The sequence below is a fragment of the Nannospalax galili genome, unplaced genomic scaffold (assembly GCF_000622305.1).
Source record: "Nannospalax galili isolate Female #2095 unplaced genomic scaffold, S.galili_v1.0 scaffold307, whole genome shotgun sequence".
Classification (NCBI taxonomy): domain Eukaryota; kingdom Metazoa; phylum Chordata; class Mammalia; order Rodentia; family Spalacidae; genus Nannospalax; species Nannospalax galili.
The window spans coordinates 2,940,065-2,956,511 of NW_008359625.1; the positions used below are offsets into that span (position 1 = coordinate 2,940,065).

General features: G+C 41.2%; 1 protein-coding gene across 1 annotated transcript in view; it reads right to left on the reverse strand.

Moving 5' to 3' along the window:
- Positions 1-16,447, reverse strand: part of Dgki (diacylglycerol kinase iota) — a 318,581-nt gene that overhangs the window by 119,725 nt on the left and 182,409 nt on the right. The window contains exon 21 of the mRNA XM_017795687.1: positions 16,216-16,316. Within this exon, the coding sequence (XP_017651176.1) occupies positions 16,216-16,316 (101 nt within the window). The remainder of the gene's footprint in view (positions 1-16,215; positions 16,317-16,447) is intronic.

The following is a 16,447-nucleotide window of genomic DNA, read 5'->3' on the forward strand; positions in this document are numbered from 1 at the left end:
CTGAAGTTAAGCGGTAAGTCTAGAGTCTTCGTTGTTTTATACTAAGAAATCAAGACATAAAAGAATGGGAAGATAAAGATTTCAGATCTGCAATGACCATGACACTTTTAATGTCTCCTCAGCTTGACTAAACTTTAGATAGGTTTCTCACTAGAGACCCCTGCTCTCTTATTTCACAGAGCGTTTACTTTAGTAACCTTACAATGATAAATTCTCTGACCTTTTGAGATGTAAATATTTCCCCAGCCTCTTGCTAGTTTTATAACACGGAAATTTAAAAGGGGGAAGAAAGACTTGAACAATCATGAACATTTCTAAAATGTGAACATCTTGAAAGAGAGAGCCCACATCTCCCAGTCTCTGTGGTAGGGCAGTTAGAATTACAGCTAACTGTTGTAATTAAGAGCCAACTAGCAACACAGATGGCCTAATCCCTTGGACTAACTTTACTTCAATGCTTTTCTACTACCTCACCCCAGTGCTTAAGAAGTTCCCCACCTTTTACTTTGCCAAAAATTTATAAAAATCATCAACAATAATGCAGAAGACAAATTCATAGAAAACGAGATGAACTTCCAGAGGATGAGTGAGGAAGTGACATCAGTAAAGGAGGTGAGTAATGATGACATCTGCCATAAAGGAGCAACAGGACAAACAGGACAGGCAAGAAAGGAGATGAGGAGAGAGGGAGAGAGGGGGGGAGAGGGAGGGAGGGAGGGAAGGGGAGGGAAAGGGAGGGAGAGACAGGGAGGGAAGGAAGGAGGGAGAGGGAGAGAATGAAGGGGGAGAGAGGGGGAGGGGGAGGGAGAGAGAAGGGAGAGAAGGGGGAAGGGGGGAAGGGAGAGGGAAGGAAGGAGGGAGGGGGGAGAATGAGAGGGGGAGAGGAAGAGAGAGATTAAAACCAAAGAACTGCTCCTCCATGCCCAATTGGATGGCAAAAGGCTAAGGGGGAAAGATGACTTAGAGACGGCGTACGGCTATGGGAGTACATCCTTGTGACACACTTTCTTAACAGCATGGTGAAGTTCCAGCTTGCTGAGCTGAAGAGGAAGCAGTGAGGGCAGCAGAAGAAAAAAGTGTGAAAATTACATAAAATCAAGTGGACCTGGTGATGGTGAATGATAAGGACTATTTATAAATACTTCAAAGGCAGTTTGATAACACATAAAACACACAGAATAGGGCTCTTGTGTTACGACAGAATTGGGAAAAGAATATTCTGATGGCTCAAAAGCAAAGATGAGAGGGAGGAAAAGAGCCTGGGAGCACCCCTGACACCACCACGCACCAGAGGCCATGCTGGGGCATCTCTGGGGTTAGGCACTGATAGATCCTTTTCCTTTCCTCTTTCAAATCAAACAGCACACAGAACACGATAAATGGAAAAGCAGAAGCAAGCAAGAAAAGCCCAGGAACAAAGGAAATACCCCAGCCTCGTGTCCTAGACAAAGATGGAAGGAGTTGGATGGAGGCCCAGTCGCTGACACTATTCACCTTCCTGTTCAGATAACTGCAATTCCTATATTGTCAGTAGCAGCCCTAGACAGACTATAAGCAAGAATGCTTCTTTTCTAATACCTGCTAAGACCCGAAAGTACAGGTCATATAATGTTTATGAAATATTCTCTAACTTCATATGAAAGTGTATTGTCACAATGTAAATGATTTCTCTTGCTACATGGAATCCTACTTCAATGAGACTTCCTAGTGTCATACACAATGAAATTCTAGTTTAATAAAATGACAGGTAATCCCTTGTAGTTGATACTCAGTGTGATGGTATTGTCTACTTAACAGAAAATCACCTGTGGGGGGATTATCTTGATTACCATAATTACTGCGGGAAGACCTGCCCACTATGGGTGGCACCATTACATAGGCAGGGATCAATCATCGATCATCAACTGTATGAATAGAGAAAGTGAGCTAAGCACAAGCATGCACGCGTTAATTCTCCCTGCTCCTGATTGTGCATGTGACTTCAAGTTCCTGCTACTGTGACTCCTCACATGGCAGTCAATAACTTGGGACTATGAGTTGAGATCAAACCCCCTTTCCCCTAAGTTGCTATTGTCAGGGTATTTTATCACAGTAACAGAAAGAAATTAAGACACCGAATGTCAAATGTGATACAAAGCTTCTGCCTGTGAGATCTATGATGTACTTGACAATGGACCCTGGAATACAACGTAATATAACATTTTTTTTTCCTAAGTACATCCATTAAGAAATTTAGATTTGCAAAGTTCTTGGACACAGCAAGAACCATTACCAATACTGTACCAGATCTCAAGTGTTTGGGAGAAAATAAATATTTGACTGTGACACTGGAGTCTTGGCCACAGAGCGAAGCCAACCAAACAAATGCAAAACTCCAGATGAAGCATGAAGTGCTCAAAACAATGATTCATAACCGTACCCAAAAATTAAATGCATGAAATGATGATTAGAAACACGCAGGTCTAAATCTCTTTCATAATTTCAACATCATCTTATCTACTCTGTGTGGTGATGGTCAAGGTCACCATTAAATAGATGCTGTGGACACAGTCATGTATCCATGAATTCCTGAATTGATGGGACACATGCGGAAAATTAATGACAGAGAGGTTTCCTAACGCCATCTGACAAGGCCTCAAGTCTCTTTTTAGAAGCAGAAGGGTAAACAAATTGTATATTGACAGCTACCATGTGGGGCAGGGCCGACTGAAGTGGACCCTCTCTAACAGCTGACACCTTGCAGGTGACACCTTGAGGTCTCTCATTCTGGTCCTAGATGGTCACAGAAGAGTGACTGTAGCCATCAAATGCTAATAGGGAGCGTGTTCCTCCAGCGTGAACTGTGACGGGCCTTGGCTCTGAACCATATAACTGGCATGTCACTTTGTGGTTCTGAGTCAGCCTGCAAAGAGCTTATTTTCAAAGCAGCTCACACACTCTGGCTCTGGCTCTGGTTCAATGTCATTACCAATAAAGAGGAGGCATGCAGAAGAAATATCCATCTTCTTGAGAAGCAAACTCTGAAGTCACCTCTCCTAACCATAGTGTTAGGGTAGAAATAACAGCCAGAAATTTATGTCGTCTGCATTTGGGTTTTCACTTTTAACTCTCAAAGTCTCTAATGGGGAATATTGGGTTTGGCAACAGCTCATGCCCAAAAGAACATTCATGCTAAGGTCAGCATTCACTTACATTTTCAATTTGCTAGCTCAGATACTTCTTAAGAAAGTAACTGTTAGTCTAATCTCCTGAGCTCAGAAAAGTCAGGGGAATGGCTCAGGGGAAGGCCAGGGGAATGGCTCAGTGGGCCTGCCACCAAACCTGATGGCCTGAGTTTGATCCCTGGAACCTCTGTTCTGAAAGAGAACCAACTCCTGCAAGTTGACCTCTGACCTTCACATGCATACCATGACACACACGGCAGCTGTCCCCATACCTATACACACAAAGAAATAGATAAATGTAATAAAAATTTAGATATGCACAGAAAAACATGGGGCTAGTGCTTGTGTAAGCTGAACCCCGGAATATAGAACAGATCTGGGTAGGCCTAATTATCTAGGCAGTTGTTAAACTGAAGAGATGACTAAATACACTCAAGGATTCTGGTATATGGATGTTTCCCTATCTGCATTACTTCAAACAGCAGGTGCTTTGTGACAGCCAGCACTGTGTTTCCAGGACTGAAGTGTCCCACCCAGATCCACACAGAGAGGCCCTCATCCCCCAAGCTGCTAGAAGTCTGGGTGTATCTCACGTCTGATTCTCTCTCCGGGAAGGAAGTTGCTCTATACAGGTTTATCTCCTCCATCACGGAACTTGTTCTGTATCCAGTTACCTTGGCCTCCTCTGAGGTAACTCTAAAGGCTGTCCCAGATCTAAAGGTCACTGTGGGAGTCTGCCACAGCCACGGTGCAACGCAGCTTCTCTCTCTCTGCCAAGCACATGGTCCTTGCCCTGAACAGCTATGGTTTCCCCTTGGGAACCCACAGTTAACCCAGTTAACCTCCTGCAAACAAAACTCAGTCTTAGAATACATTTTGCAGGGAACCCAATCTATAAATAAGAACTATGATCCACAACTCTTTCAAACAGCATGTCTCTATATGGGCATCTATATGTGTTCATAGAGAAGCTGTCTATGTCCTAGGAAGTTCACTATATTAGGGGAGAAAAGATAAAACATTTTATTAAAATCCTGTCTAGGCAAGGGTCCCTGTGACCATGGATGTGGCCAATGTATGCAGAAGCCATCTGTAAAGCAGGAAACAAATGCTGGTCATTTTATTTCTTATTCGACATGATGGCTATAGCTCTGCAGTGGTCATCATTGCACCACTCACACAGAACCATGGCAAATACAAGAATGATAATTTCATACCAGGGTCTTTGAAGAGAGTTTTCAAAGAGAAACCAACTACAGTTTGAGCTGACATTCAACAGCTGTCAATCTGATAAGCCAACAAATAACAGCACTGGACTGGTATTAAGCAGTAAAAATTGGCCATTATATTGTGGGAATGTTGCACAAGAATCAATAAAAAGGAAAGACTAAACGTGGATGGAGACATAGGGACATACTATACAATTGCTCTTATTTCCAAAGGTGAGGTTCTAATAACAAAGGAAGGACCAAATATCATTAGCAACAGTTTGGGGCCAGATGTTACTTTACTAACTACTAAAACAGCAAGGCTGTGAATGCCAGTACATTCAGCCATAAGTTTAGAAAGTGCCACCCAGCAGTTCTGCTTGCCTCCCCACTTGTCTCACCCTTCAAGGGGGTGCTTCTAAACTTTCCTGTCTTTTCTGGAACACTGATCCCTACTTCCTTACTGTACCTGTCATGCTAACTTCTTACTTTATTAAAAACATTAAAGTAATAAGAATAAAACTTTTCCTCCATAGTATGGAATCTACCACCAATCTACTGGAATGGGAATAGCCTGCCCCAGGCTTCCCACACCTTCACTGCACACAGATCTGTCTTATCCTTCATCCAAAGTTGCCACCCCAGCAGCTGACTGACCCTATTTCTCTTGCGTCTTATTCTTCCTTTTGTAGTGGTTGGTCCCATCGGCATACACACACTCTACTTACTCCAAGCTCGAGACAACTCCTCTATTGACTCTCCCTTCTTCCCAGTCATCATTCATTTTTCTGCTCCTGGTTATAAACATATTTTTTAAAAAAGCAATGCAGCTGGGCATGGTGGAGCACACCTTTAGTCCTGGGAGGCAGAGGCAGGAGGATCCCTGTGAGTTTGAGGCCAGCCTGGTCTACATAGCAAGTTCCAGGCCAACTGGAGCTACAGAGAGACCCTGTCTCAAAAAGACCAAAAAAAAAAAAAAAAAAAAAGAGTTGTCAAAAAAGCAATCCGGGCTGGAGCACCTTCTTTGCTGCCATTTTCGTGTGGATGCACCTGTTCCTCTTCAACTCTCTCACACACACCTCACGTGAGATGTGAGGGAACTCAGAACTACCCTCTACCCAGATCCAATCAGCAGTAGCATGTTACCTTGCATTCTTCTCAACCTTTCAGGGGGACCTATGATGGGCACCCTCTTTCTTTTTTAAGACATTTTTCTTCTCTTGACATCTGAAGAACAGGCTCCCTACGGACTCTAGCGCCCCGTGGAGGCTTCTTCTTGTTGGTTCCTGTTCCTTTCTCCTCACAAGATGCAGCTGTCAGTCCTCAGAGGCAATCTTCAATCATTTTGCACTCTTTTTTAATTTTTATATAGAGTTGCAATGTTTATTTTGTACTTGGTTCTTATTAACCAAAGTGTTACTTTGTATTATGAATTATAGTGGATGCTGAGGGAGGGAGAGTACGTTTTCTACAGGGATGAGCTTCCTGATAGATTATTTAATCCCAAATTGTCATCCCTAAACACAATACACAGAAGTATCACTAGATGGACTCAATGCATTATATACCTCTGTGTATGTATAAATGTATATATGTATATGTAGCAATAACAATAATAGAACAGGACAAGAACTTGAGAAGGCATTAAGGACACATGGGAGGAGTTGGATGGGGAGTGGAAGGGCAGGACATGACACAGATTCAATGCTTATTTTGCACTCTTAGCATAGCTAATCAATCCATCACATCCTAAACATCACTGACTCCAAAATGTACCCCGGTGCCAAGTGTTCCCTTCCAGTGCTCTCTGCCCCTCCATCTCTCCCCTCCACGACTGTATCTTCTCTCTGTGTCCTTTGCCCTATTTCTACTCTTAAAACCTGATGGTCAACAGTTCTGACACCTCTCCTCACAGTCTATTACAAGCCCTCTCTGTGTGTGGGCCCTTTCCTACAAATTCAAAATCACTCTCTACCTCTCTCCACCTAACTAACCAAGTTACAGCCTCGTGGACTTCCTTGCTGGTCATGAAACAAGAGCTCTTATCCACAGACCCTTTCCGTTCCCCATTCCCTCTGCCTGGGGATACTCTTCTGCCAGAAATCCATATGCTTTTTGCCTTTAAGTCTCTGCTTAAATGTCAGCTCCTCAAAAAGTCTGTTTCTGATCACCTTATCAAAACTAGGAGCGCTGCCACTGTCCTGTTTCCTTTATTGTACTTCCTGTTGTAGTGTGCTATTTACTCCCCCTCCATAATGGCGAACACTTTTCAGTAACACCCCCATCACTTGACCTGGTCCTGAAAGAACGGAAAGCAGTCTATAAACATGAGCTAATGCAGAATGGGTGATTTATTTGGAGCTGCAGCTATAAAGTGAAGTTTATTTCCAACAAACCAGGGGACAGTAAATTTCAATAAAGTCAGTTGAATGTGAAAAAGACTTTGGAATGGTTTTGTGAATAATGGACATGCAAGTCTCACTTATGCTATAAAATATGTTTTAATGTGAGAGAATAAGAGGCACTACATGGGTGAAACAAATCTGATTAAAGGAGTAGTCAGAAAGCCAGCCTCTTCTACCGTTTCCTTAAGTGTTTGGCTCTTTAGTTGTCTTACATGTGAAACGGGGGTAACCATCCTATCTGACATACAGGGAACACGGGAGAATTAAACTCCATGGTATGTGTCGGAAAGTAAAGCTATTTCCTAGCTCTAAGTAATAGTATAGTATGTGTTAAAACACAAGCATGCATATTATTATTTCTTTTTTAAACTGAGTAAGTCTAACAAAGTCAAAGACAGGGAAGAAAACTAAGCACAAAACTGAGCAAATGCCTGTTTGTGACAACGGGAATAAACATACTTGAGAAAGGCAGGAAACAAGCTTAAGTCATTTAATTCCAGACAGATTTCAAATTAGAATGGCTCCCTCCAGCAATGAGAGCAAATCCCTACTGAACAGGCCTATTGTCAGCATGTTCAATGAAGGGTTGGGAGAGAGAAGTTAAATTTTAGGTGAGGCAATAAACAAAAAATCAGCATCTTTTAGCAAAATCTTGAAATAAAACAGACTGAGCCTTTGGAGCTTTGAAAACTTACCAAGGAAACACGTCAGAACAGAAACAAAATTTTAAGTCCTATGCAATTTCTGAACTTTTATTATATGATACTGTGTCCTTAAGAAATACTTAAACACTGCATTTAGCTGATAGAGAAGCTAAAGTCTAAAGACCAAGACATTGCCAGGATCCGGATCACAGGGCTGGAAGTAAAAGTGGCCTTTCCCTTGTGCGTTCATAGTTTTCTCTTCCTTCATTATTTAAATGATGTTTGCTAGAAAAATAAGTTCTTGGTATTTCCATAGCACATCCCAATCCTTATCACAGAGAAGGAAAGCTCCAGTAATCCAAGACTAATTCTGTTTTGTTTTACTTTCAGTCACTGTTTGTTCACAGTAAGAACTCAATACAGATGCCTTTGAGTAAGGAAGAGAGTCCAGACCTGAAGCCCTTGCAGGAAGCCTTAGAAAATTAGCATGGGGAAAAAAAGATGGTCAGTAAAGACCGCCTCAGCCGATGGTGTGGCAGAGAAATACTCCAGAGTCACCTGTGGCTCATTATAATATGAAAATGTACACCCCTGGATGAAGACTTAAGATGCTAATAAGACACATGATACATGAAATTGCATGTAGAGCTCCACGTAATCAGTGCTATACAAATGAGCCAGAAAGCCTGTAGTATGTGACCTGACAGCACCTCTCCTTGGTATAGTGGTCATTGACCTGCTAAACGCCCCTGCTTGGCCTACTTCTCTCTTCTTTGCAATGTACCACCTCTTAAAAAACCATCTCTGCTTCTGCTGTAACTATGTAGCTCTTGCTCTGCGCCTTGTTCTGGGACCCAAGAACATGGAACATCTCTGGATGTACCCTCTGAACCTCCATATCATATCACTTTGGATGATTCATACTGTACTGTGAGGTGTTCTTGTTTCCTCTTTCAGTGCCCAGTATGGTATCAGGGATAAAGCTGATGCAAACACACAGCTGTTGGAAGTATGAGGGCAACTGATGAGCTCTATCAGTTTTACATACTGAATATTAAAGTCAAACTCGGCAAGTGCAAACAATGAAAACTCCCCTTTTGAATGTGGGTTCAACTTAGTGACTTCCATAGAATAGCGTAGGGATTAGGAACAATAATAGCCACTTTACAGTGGTGGCAAATACTTCCAAACCAAACACTATGGTTTGGATATGAAGTGCACCCCATAAGGCTCCTGTTTGAGACTTGGCCCCCCAGCCAGTGGTGCTCCCAATCAGTAACTACATCATGAGGCTCTGTCTTTACAAACACATTAATCACTTGATGAATAGCTGAATGAGTAGAATGGGGAACTTGGTTGAAGGAAGTAGGTCTTTGTCAGTATGACCCTAAAGGGCATACCTTATGCTTGGGTCCTTCCTCTCATCACTGTCTCTGCTTTCTGGCTTCTATCACATGATCAGCTCTGCTCCCCAACACCCAGTCTGGCATTACTTGCTGCCTCACCACACACCTAAGGCAATAATCAGTGAACCGTAGATGGAAACTTCTAAAGCTTTAGGCCTGAACAAACCCTTATTACTTTAAGTTGTTTCCTAAGGTATTTTATCATGAAATTTAGCAAGGAAAAGTGAATTAGCATATCAAGCAACTGGGGTAACATCATGGGATGTCATATAGTTATCAGATGATCCTAATATCAGGAAAGGCACTTCACCTCTGTGGCACTCTCTCTACTCATAACTCTGATCAAACAGTAAAACAGCAGATGAGGCCAGATTAGAGGAAATTCTACCAGACACCATACCAATCTCCTTAAACTCATCATGGTCATTGGTAGAGCAGGTGTGAGAAAGTGACAGACCATGGGAGACATGCCACATCCATGAAATGTGGTATCCTAGATTAGATCCTAGAACAGAAAGTCCATGAGTCTAGTTAATAATGACGCAGCAGTATAACAGTCCTTGGCAAAGCTGGAACTACTTGTGGTATCTTTGCAGTGTCTCTACGAATCTCAAATCATTCTGAAATAAAACATTTATGGAATTTGCAAGAGAATGGATAGAACTGAAAAAATATTGTGCCAATGAAGTAACCAGGCTCAGAAAAACAAAGACACATGTTCTCTCTCATATGAGGACGCTAGATCTTATTTTTGCATACATGTATTTATGGGAGAGTCAGTGTAGCAGAGGTCATGAAACTTAAAGGGGTTCACAAGAGAGAAAAAGAAGGCTTTAAGGAACAGGGTAGCGGGAAGGGTAATAGAGCACGTGTGTTATAAAGAGGAAAGAGGGATGGAAGGGTACAAGCAGGGTGTGGGGAAAGGGAGATGAGGGGCAGGCATGGGTGGAGGGAAGAATGAACCCAAGATAAGCCTGTAAAAAATGCCATAAGGTAACTTGATACATCATATGCTAATTTAAAAGCAATTAAATAAAGCTGGGCTTTATGGTGCATGTCTGTAGTCCCAGCAGTCAGAAAGTAGAGGCAGGCAGATCTCTGTGAATTCCTGGCCAACCTGGTCTACATATTGAGTTCCAGGCCTGCTGGGGCAATAGCGAGACCTTGTCTTAAAACAAAACAAAAGTAAATGAGATTTAAGTGCAGTGATGAATATTAGATGATGCACCTAGGAGACTGCATTCAAAGTAGAAGGAACTTGCAGGTATCTGGTCAGATGATCAAACATGACCATAGTGTTTATATGCTTCACAGTTTTAAGTATCTTAAACAGCAGACTCTTATGGAGGTAGATGTAATAAAAGAAAACTGAATAAGTATGATTATATTTCATTCCCATTATCTTTCTATGATACAATTGGCCTGTTATATCTGAGGGTTCCCAATCTGTGAATTCAAATCTCAAACAACAGATGAATAACGACCAGCAGAGGACAAACACATCCCTTAACTCCTGAGATAGAGACTTTAAGATGAGAACATGCATAGATTTTTAGAATCATTATTCTCTTTAAAATTCATTATGATAATTATTTACCTAGCATTTGCATTGTATTTAGTGTCGTAAGTAATCTACTAATGATAAAGTATATAGAGAAGATAAGCCCAGGTTATAATACCAGTTACTAAGGAGACCTGAGCATCCATCTGTGGGTTGTGCTATGGGTACTTGGAGCATCCTGGGAACAATCTAGATAGAATGACTACACTTATCAGTGTCTTTCAGTCTGTTTTTGAAGGTGAGAAGTGGAGGGTGGGTTGACTGGTTTGACAGAGGTCAGACTATCCTCTGAACCTGCTTCATGGACCAGCAGGCTAGTGGGTGATGTGATGACTGACAAGAAAGCACTTTAACAACAATTGCAAAAATCACAGCTTTCACATTTGCAGAGCATGGTAACAAGCCAGGTTTACACCAGAGTTTCTAATACACAAGGTTACATTGAACCCCCTGCACTCTTTCAGGTTGCAACTGCATTCTCATTTTAGAGATGAGAGATTTGATCATCAGAGGAATTAAATTACTTTGCCAAGTTTGCAACTGAGACCCAAACACAAACATTTCTGACTTTTCCCACTAAATTACTTATTAAGGAAATTCCATTAGGCAAATGCCTAAATGTTCTACCTATTTAGAACGCGGTCCTTATATAGTTAGTCTGAACCAATATACTGAAGAAGTATGCGTGACATATTATATGCGTTCATGTAACATCCATTATCTCGAGATGATGTGTGTAAAACATTTCAGCAGTATAGTTGATTTACAACAAATGTTAGTCCCCTCCTATCTTTGTTTCCATTTGGGTCCAAATTGACTTAAGTTGTTTGTATTTTAGACTCTTGTGAATTATTACAGCAATTCAAAGGATTAATATGATCCAGGAATTTCTTCCTTAGTGGCTATGGCAATTATTTCTTTCTCTCTCCTAAAAGATCTACTTTCCTGACATCTCAGATTCATCCTCATAAGATTCTAGGAAAACCTACTCGTTACACTGGACATGAGACTATACTTTCCACATGGAATGCCATGCCTGACCAATGGAAAAGCTAACTAAAAGCTAGTTTCAAAAAGAAACTGCATTTCTGTTGGAATTTCAACAAGCTGCATCTGTGTTCACTAGAACTCTACAAATGTTAAGGGGTGTGAAGGGTTAGACCATTGAGCCCAAAGCCAAAATTATCTCAGGCTAGCTTAGACTTTTTAGTAGCCAATCTTCTACCATTCTCTGTATGTGACTTTCCATTTTTGTGATGGGAGGTCCAAAACTGTTTAATAGGATTACCTTTAAGGATATCCCTGAAAACCCTACTAAAACCTATTGTTTTTCTTTGAAGATAGCTACCAAAAAATACATCCTTCAGGATGCCAGTTCCGTCATTAACTCTTCTATTTACCTCATCTCTTTTATGTAATCGAACAAATTCAATTACATATTAATAAAAAATTCTTCATGGACTTCCTGATCTATACCCATTGTTATTTCATAAATAACTGTTTTGGTTCTTATATCTGTAGGCCTCTCTCTAGTCTAGCTGATGACTCTGTTTACTCAGACGGATAATGTCCTGACACAAAAATCCAAATGCCAGCCCCTGCTCCAGAGACCAACACTTGATTTCTTTCTGTGAGACAAGGAAGCCTCTCTGTGATCCTACTAAGCTCCAACAGCTCAAAGAAGCCAGAGACTCAAATTTGACATCCATTAACCCTTTGGTCTCCTCTTCTACTTTCCTTTCTTGTTAAATCATTTCTATATTCCTTTTTTATATAAACAAAAAGCTAGGATGTTAGACCATTTGCCTGCTACTTTAAGACATTGGTCACTCCAAGAGATCAGATCAGTAGCCTTGGAGACATGAGGCCACACACCTGTAACTTTTCTCTTAAGATAGAAAACTGATAACCCCTACTGGGAACACACAGATCTTGATGGAAAAAAGCAAGCCCAGTCCCCCAAATAAATGAGTCAGAATATAGAATATCTCTTTTGTTCCAGAGACTTCTCTAGAATCTTGGTCCATGCAGTCCACGGAGCTCATCTTTCCTAATTCTCAGAGTCTTTGATGTTCTCCCACCTCAAAGTGCATCATATGACCTCTGACTTGATGTAACATCCCTTCTCATGCTCTCCCACATCAAGGCCCAACCATGCCCCCCATGGGCATGAGGTTCTCTCTCCTAACAAATCTCATTTCTCAAGAGTAATTTTATGTCAGCTCTGTCCCCAAACCTGCTGTTCTGATATTTATCAGACTGGAGTTTTGTCCTGCCCCTGTACAGGCTCATACCTCTCAGTTTTGCACTTTATCACAGTTTCTCACAGAAACTCCGCTGCTGCTGAGATGAGCCCCTCTCAGCCAGTGTCATTCCTCCCTCATTTTACCTTTAATACAGAACTCTGTAATTTCCTTCTGAATTGGCCTGCCCTTCCAGAATGCCTCCAGTCTTCTGGCCGATCCTCTACTCCAGTGCTTCCCAGCCATCTTGGGTCTTCAACTCACTTTCCTGTCATTTTCTATGACATGCCTGTCACCATGCAAAAGTGATAGCTCCCTATATAGAACATAGTGTCCTGTGTCAAAGGTCTGCATACCACTGCCCAGAAACTTGTCTCATTTTTCCTGAGAGTTGTTATGGTAACAAGTAGCAAATAAAGGTTTTATTTATTTACTGAAAAAAAATTGTTGTGTTAGTTTATACCAAAAGTAAAGCTTAATCAGAATGCATGGGATACAGTTAAATTTTTACCTTGATCAACTTGTTCTGTATATTGAACTATGTGTCATGAAAAATTTGTTTTCTACCTAAAACTATAACAGATTTTCAAAAGCAGATTACCACTTACATAGACTATACAATTACATACATGTTTTGTTAATGGTTCATCTGAACATTTTATTCAGTTAATGGTAGTGATTTTCTGCTGTCACTGTTAGAGATTTGCATTAGCACTTGTTTTAAATATAAACACTCTGTCTTTACATTCTACCTCTTCCCCTCTTTCAAATCAAAACCTTTAACCTGGGAGTTGATAAATCATAACCAGTAAGAGACTATAGCTGTTTTAAGTGATAACAAAATTTATCAACAAGATCTGAAGGAGAGCCTGCTAAGCATTTGTATACTCCATGCTACTATTTCAGGGCTAGGTCACCAGGAGAGATAAAGCTTAACAGAAGGGAGATGGAAAACATTTGAAATAGTGCAGTCAGATTTCTCTCTGCTGAAGTAAGCTAAGCAATTAAAGGGACTGCCATACCAGATTATGGGGGAGCCCTGAGTTACAGATGGAATCAGGGCTTTGTTAGACAACAAACATTCAAGCTTGTAATCTAATATGAACAACCATCCGGACACATGAGCAAGACCCAATTACATTGTGATGGCAAGCAGCCACATCCTGCCTGAATAAATCACTTGGTTGTGTCATCAAGAAAGGAACTAATATTTTAGACCCAGTATCACACCACTGCTCAAGTTGAGACTTTGCTAACAATAAATGAATGCTCTGGAAGGACTTGGTTGATTTGTTCTTCTGGGATGCGGGTCAGAGTACATTCCTAGGGACCCTTTTATGTAGGTGTCTTCCAGAAACTTTGTTTAAGTAATGTTTCTGAAATAACATATATGTTGGGACGCACATCACATATGAACTTGAATTGCTTTTTACTCATATTCAGCTTTAGCTTTACAGCCTTCACATGGATCTATACTTAGTTTCACGGTAGACCCAGGTAAAAGAGCTAGGCACAGTGAATCTATAATCTCAAAGGCTAAGCTTTCCAGAGCAACCAGTTTCACCACCACTTATTAAAAGTAAAATGACTGAATTAGCAACTTTTACCTCCTATTGATTTTTTTTTGCAAGCTCAGATCTTAAATATAACTCCTTTTCTGCCCCATTTGAGAATTTATTTGTTCTCTTGGGTTCCAAAGACACTGCTGAATTTATCTGTCCTACTTTTATGCTGAGTTACTGCTCCCAACTTAAGAAGTTTCCTTCATGGAAGTTTTATCACCTAAGATATGATGAGTCAAGAAAGCACTTGCCAGGAAATGTCAAGTTCCTGGAAAAACTCGAATGGCAATTACCTCCAGAATGGTGGACAGACAGAGCCAGAGAAGACAGAATGGGTCATTGAAAGCCATAAATAAGCCTCAAATCTCATCTCAACTAGAATTTTCAGATGTTATCCTACTCCCAGCTGATTTCTCCAGAGTTGACTGTAAACTGCAAAAATGATACTTGAAATGCATTATCTTTTGTTGTTCTTAGTAACTGGAAGCTATGAGTTTAGAAGCACGAAAAAGAGTAGACATGAAATGCTGTGCCTTATGAGTTATGTCTAAACATCAGTGTCATTTGCCTGCAGCTTTCCCTCGTCACACATAGTATGGTCATCTCTCGGTGGGTTAAATTGGATTTTGTCCTTATCTGTCACTCGTAATTTCTGTTACACTAGAAAGCATAATGCATAATACGCTATGAACAGAAGGAAGAAATCCAAGGACTTGGAGAATTGCTTCTCCTTCAGTTCATACTTTTCTGCCAAAGAAAATGAGAGTGAGGGACAGAGGTGAGGGCTGGGAGAAAACTGAAGGCACTGGTGTTTATGGAAGGGGACTCGGTAGCAGCTAGCAGAAGAAAGAATTGCGGAAGTCAAGGCTGCCCACCGAGCTTTCCACAGTAGGCTCAGTGGTCAACCTGAAAGGAAAAAGAACCTTTACTCACCACTACCTGAAGATCCAGAAGTCCCTGCACCCACCCCCAAGATCCTCCCTGGGTTTCAGAACTCCCGTTTGCTAAAGCTCAGGCCAGTTCAGTCTCAAGTAAACAGAATTCAAAAGTTACTCTTCCAGAAATGCCTCCCCCAACTCCCTTCTCAACCCACTGTAAGTAGTGGCCTCTTCTATACTTCCAATCAGGTCCACGGTGGGCAACTGATGCTGAGGTTGATTAAGCATTGGCTCTATATAGAGACCCTTTCTATCTGTGGCATTCATGCTCATTCTATTGAGTGCTCATCTTCCTTCCCTCCTCTGATCTTACTGTACCTGACTATTTGTCCCCAGAAGTAAGAGGGAACCCTGAATCTTCATATCTGTAGCACCCATGACTGAAATTTCTTATGAACTATTTTAAGCAATAACTTCATATACCATGATGTTGAAACTGATCTAAAATAGTGACCGGGTTGTAACAACATCCAATACATGCTGAATGATGAGATAAATTAACAATTAGCTGTGTATTCAAAGATATACAGGAAAGATAAACACTGGTGAAGGAAAAAGTTCACAGATTGACTCAATTTACAACTTCAGAAATAGTGGTCCCTCACCATCAAGGAATCACTCTATCATATCAACATTCTATATTCATTGGCCTTGATTTGACAACATATACCAGCAGAGCAGCTAAAATGACTAATGAGCCTCAGCAGATAACTTTGCTGATGCTCCGGATGAAGTGAGGGAGTATTCAATAATGCAGGCTCCAGGAAGAGATTTGGAGATTTGGGTTAGCTCAAAAGTTTCTAGATGTTACCACATCAACTTTCTGCTTTTCTGACTTTGGAGCTGAGACCAAAGTGGTAAATAAGCCAGGAGCACATGAACTCCAGCAACTGACCTCTGCCACTACCCTTCCCCATCCCATTTTATTCAGTCCGCTTGCACGTCCCACATTGTCGTTTCCCTTCCCTTCCCTTCCCCAACCACATATTGACACAGTGCTAATGAATCTACCCATCAAACTGAGGAGGAGCAGGAATTCAAGATAGGCTAATCACACGAAGTCGAGAAGTCACTTGCAACTTACAAGCTTCCCGGAGTTTCTCCTTGTCGTAGTGGAAGCCTTCATAATCTTGTAAACTGATTTTGTTCACCCGGATCCTCAGGCGATCTGGGACAGACTGGGGACTGCAAGACAAGAACCGCATGGTCAGACACAATAAGAGAACAGAATTGGGAGTTATAACCCCGGAGAGACTTGGGGCGATAGCATCTCCTATGGCTTAGAAGAAAATGACTGCATTCAAACCAGAATTGTA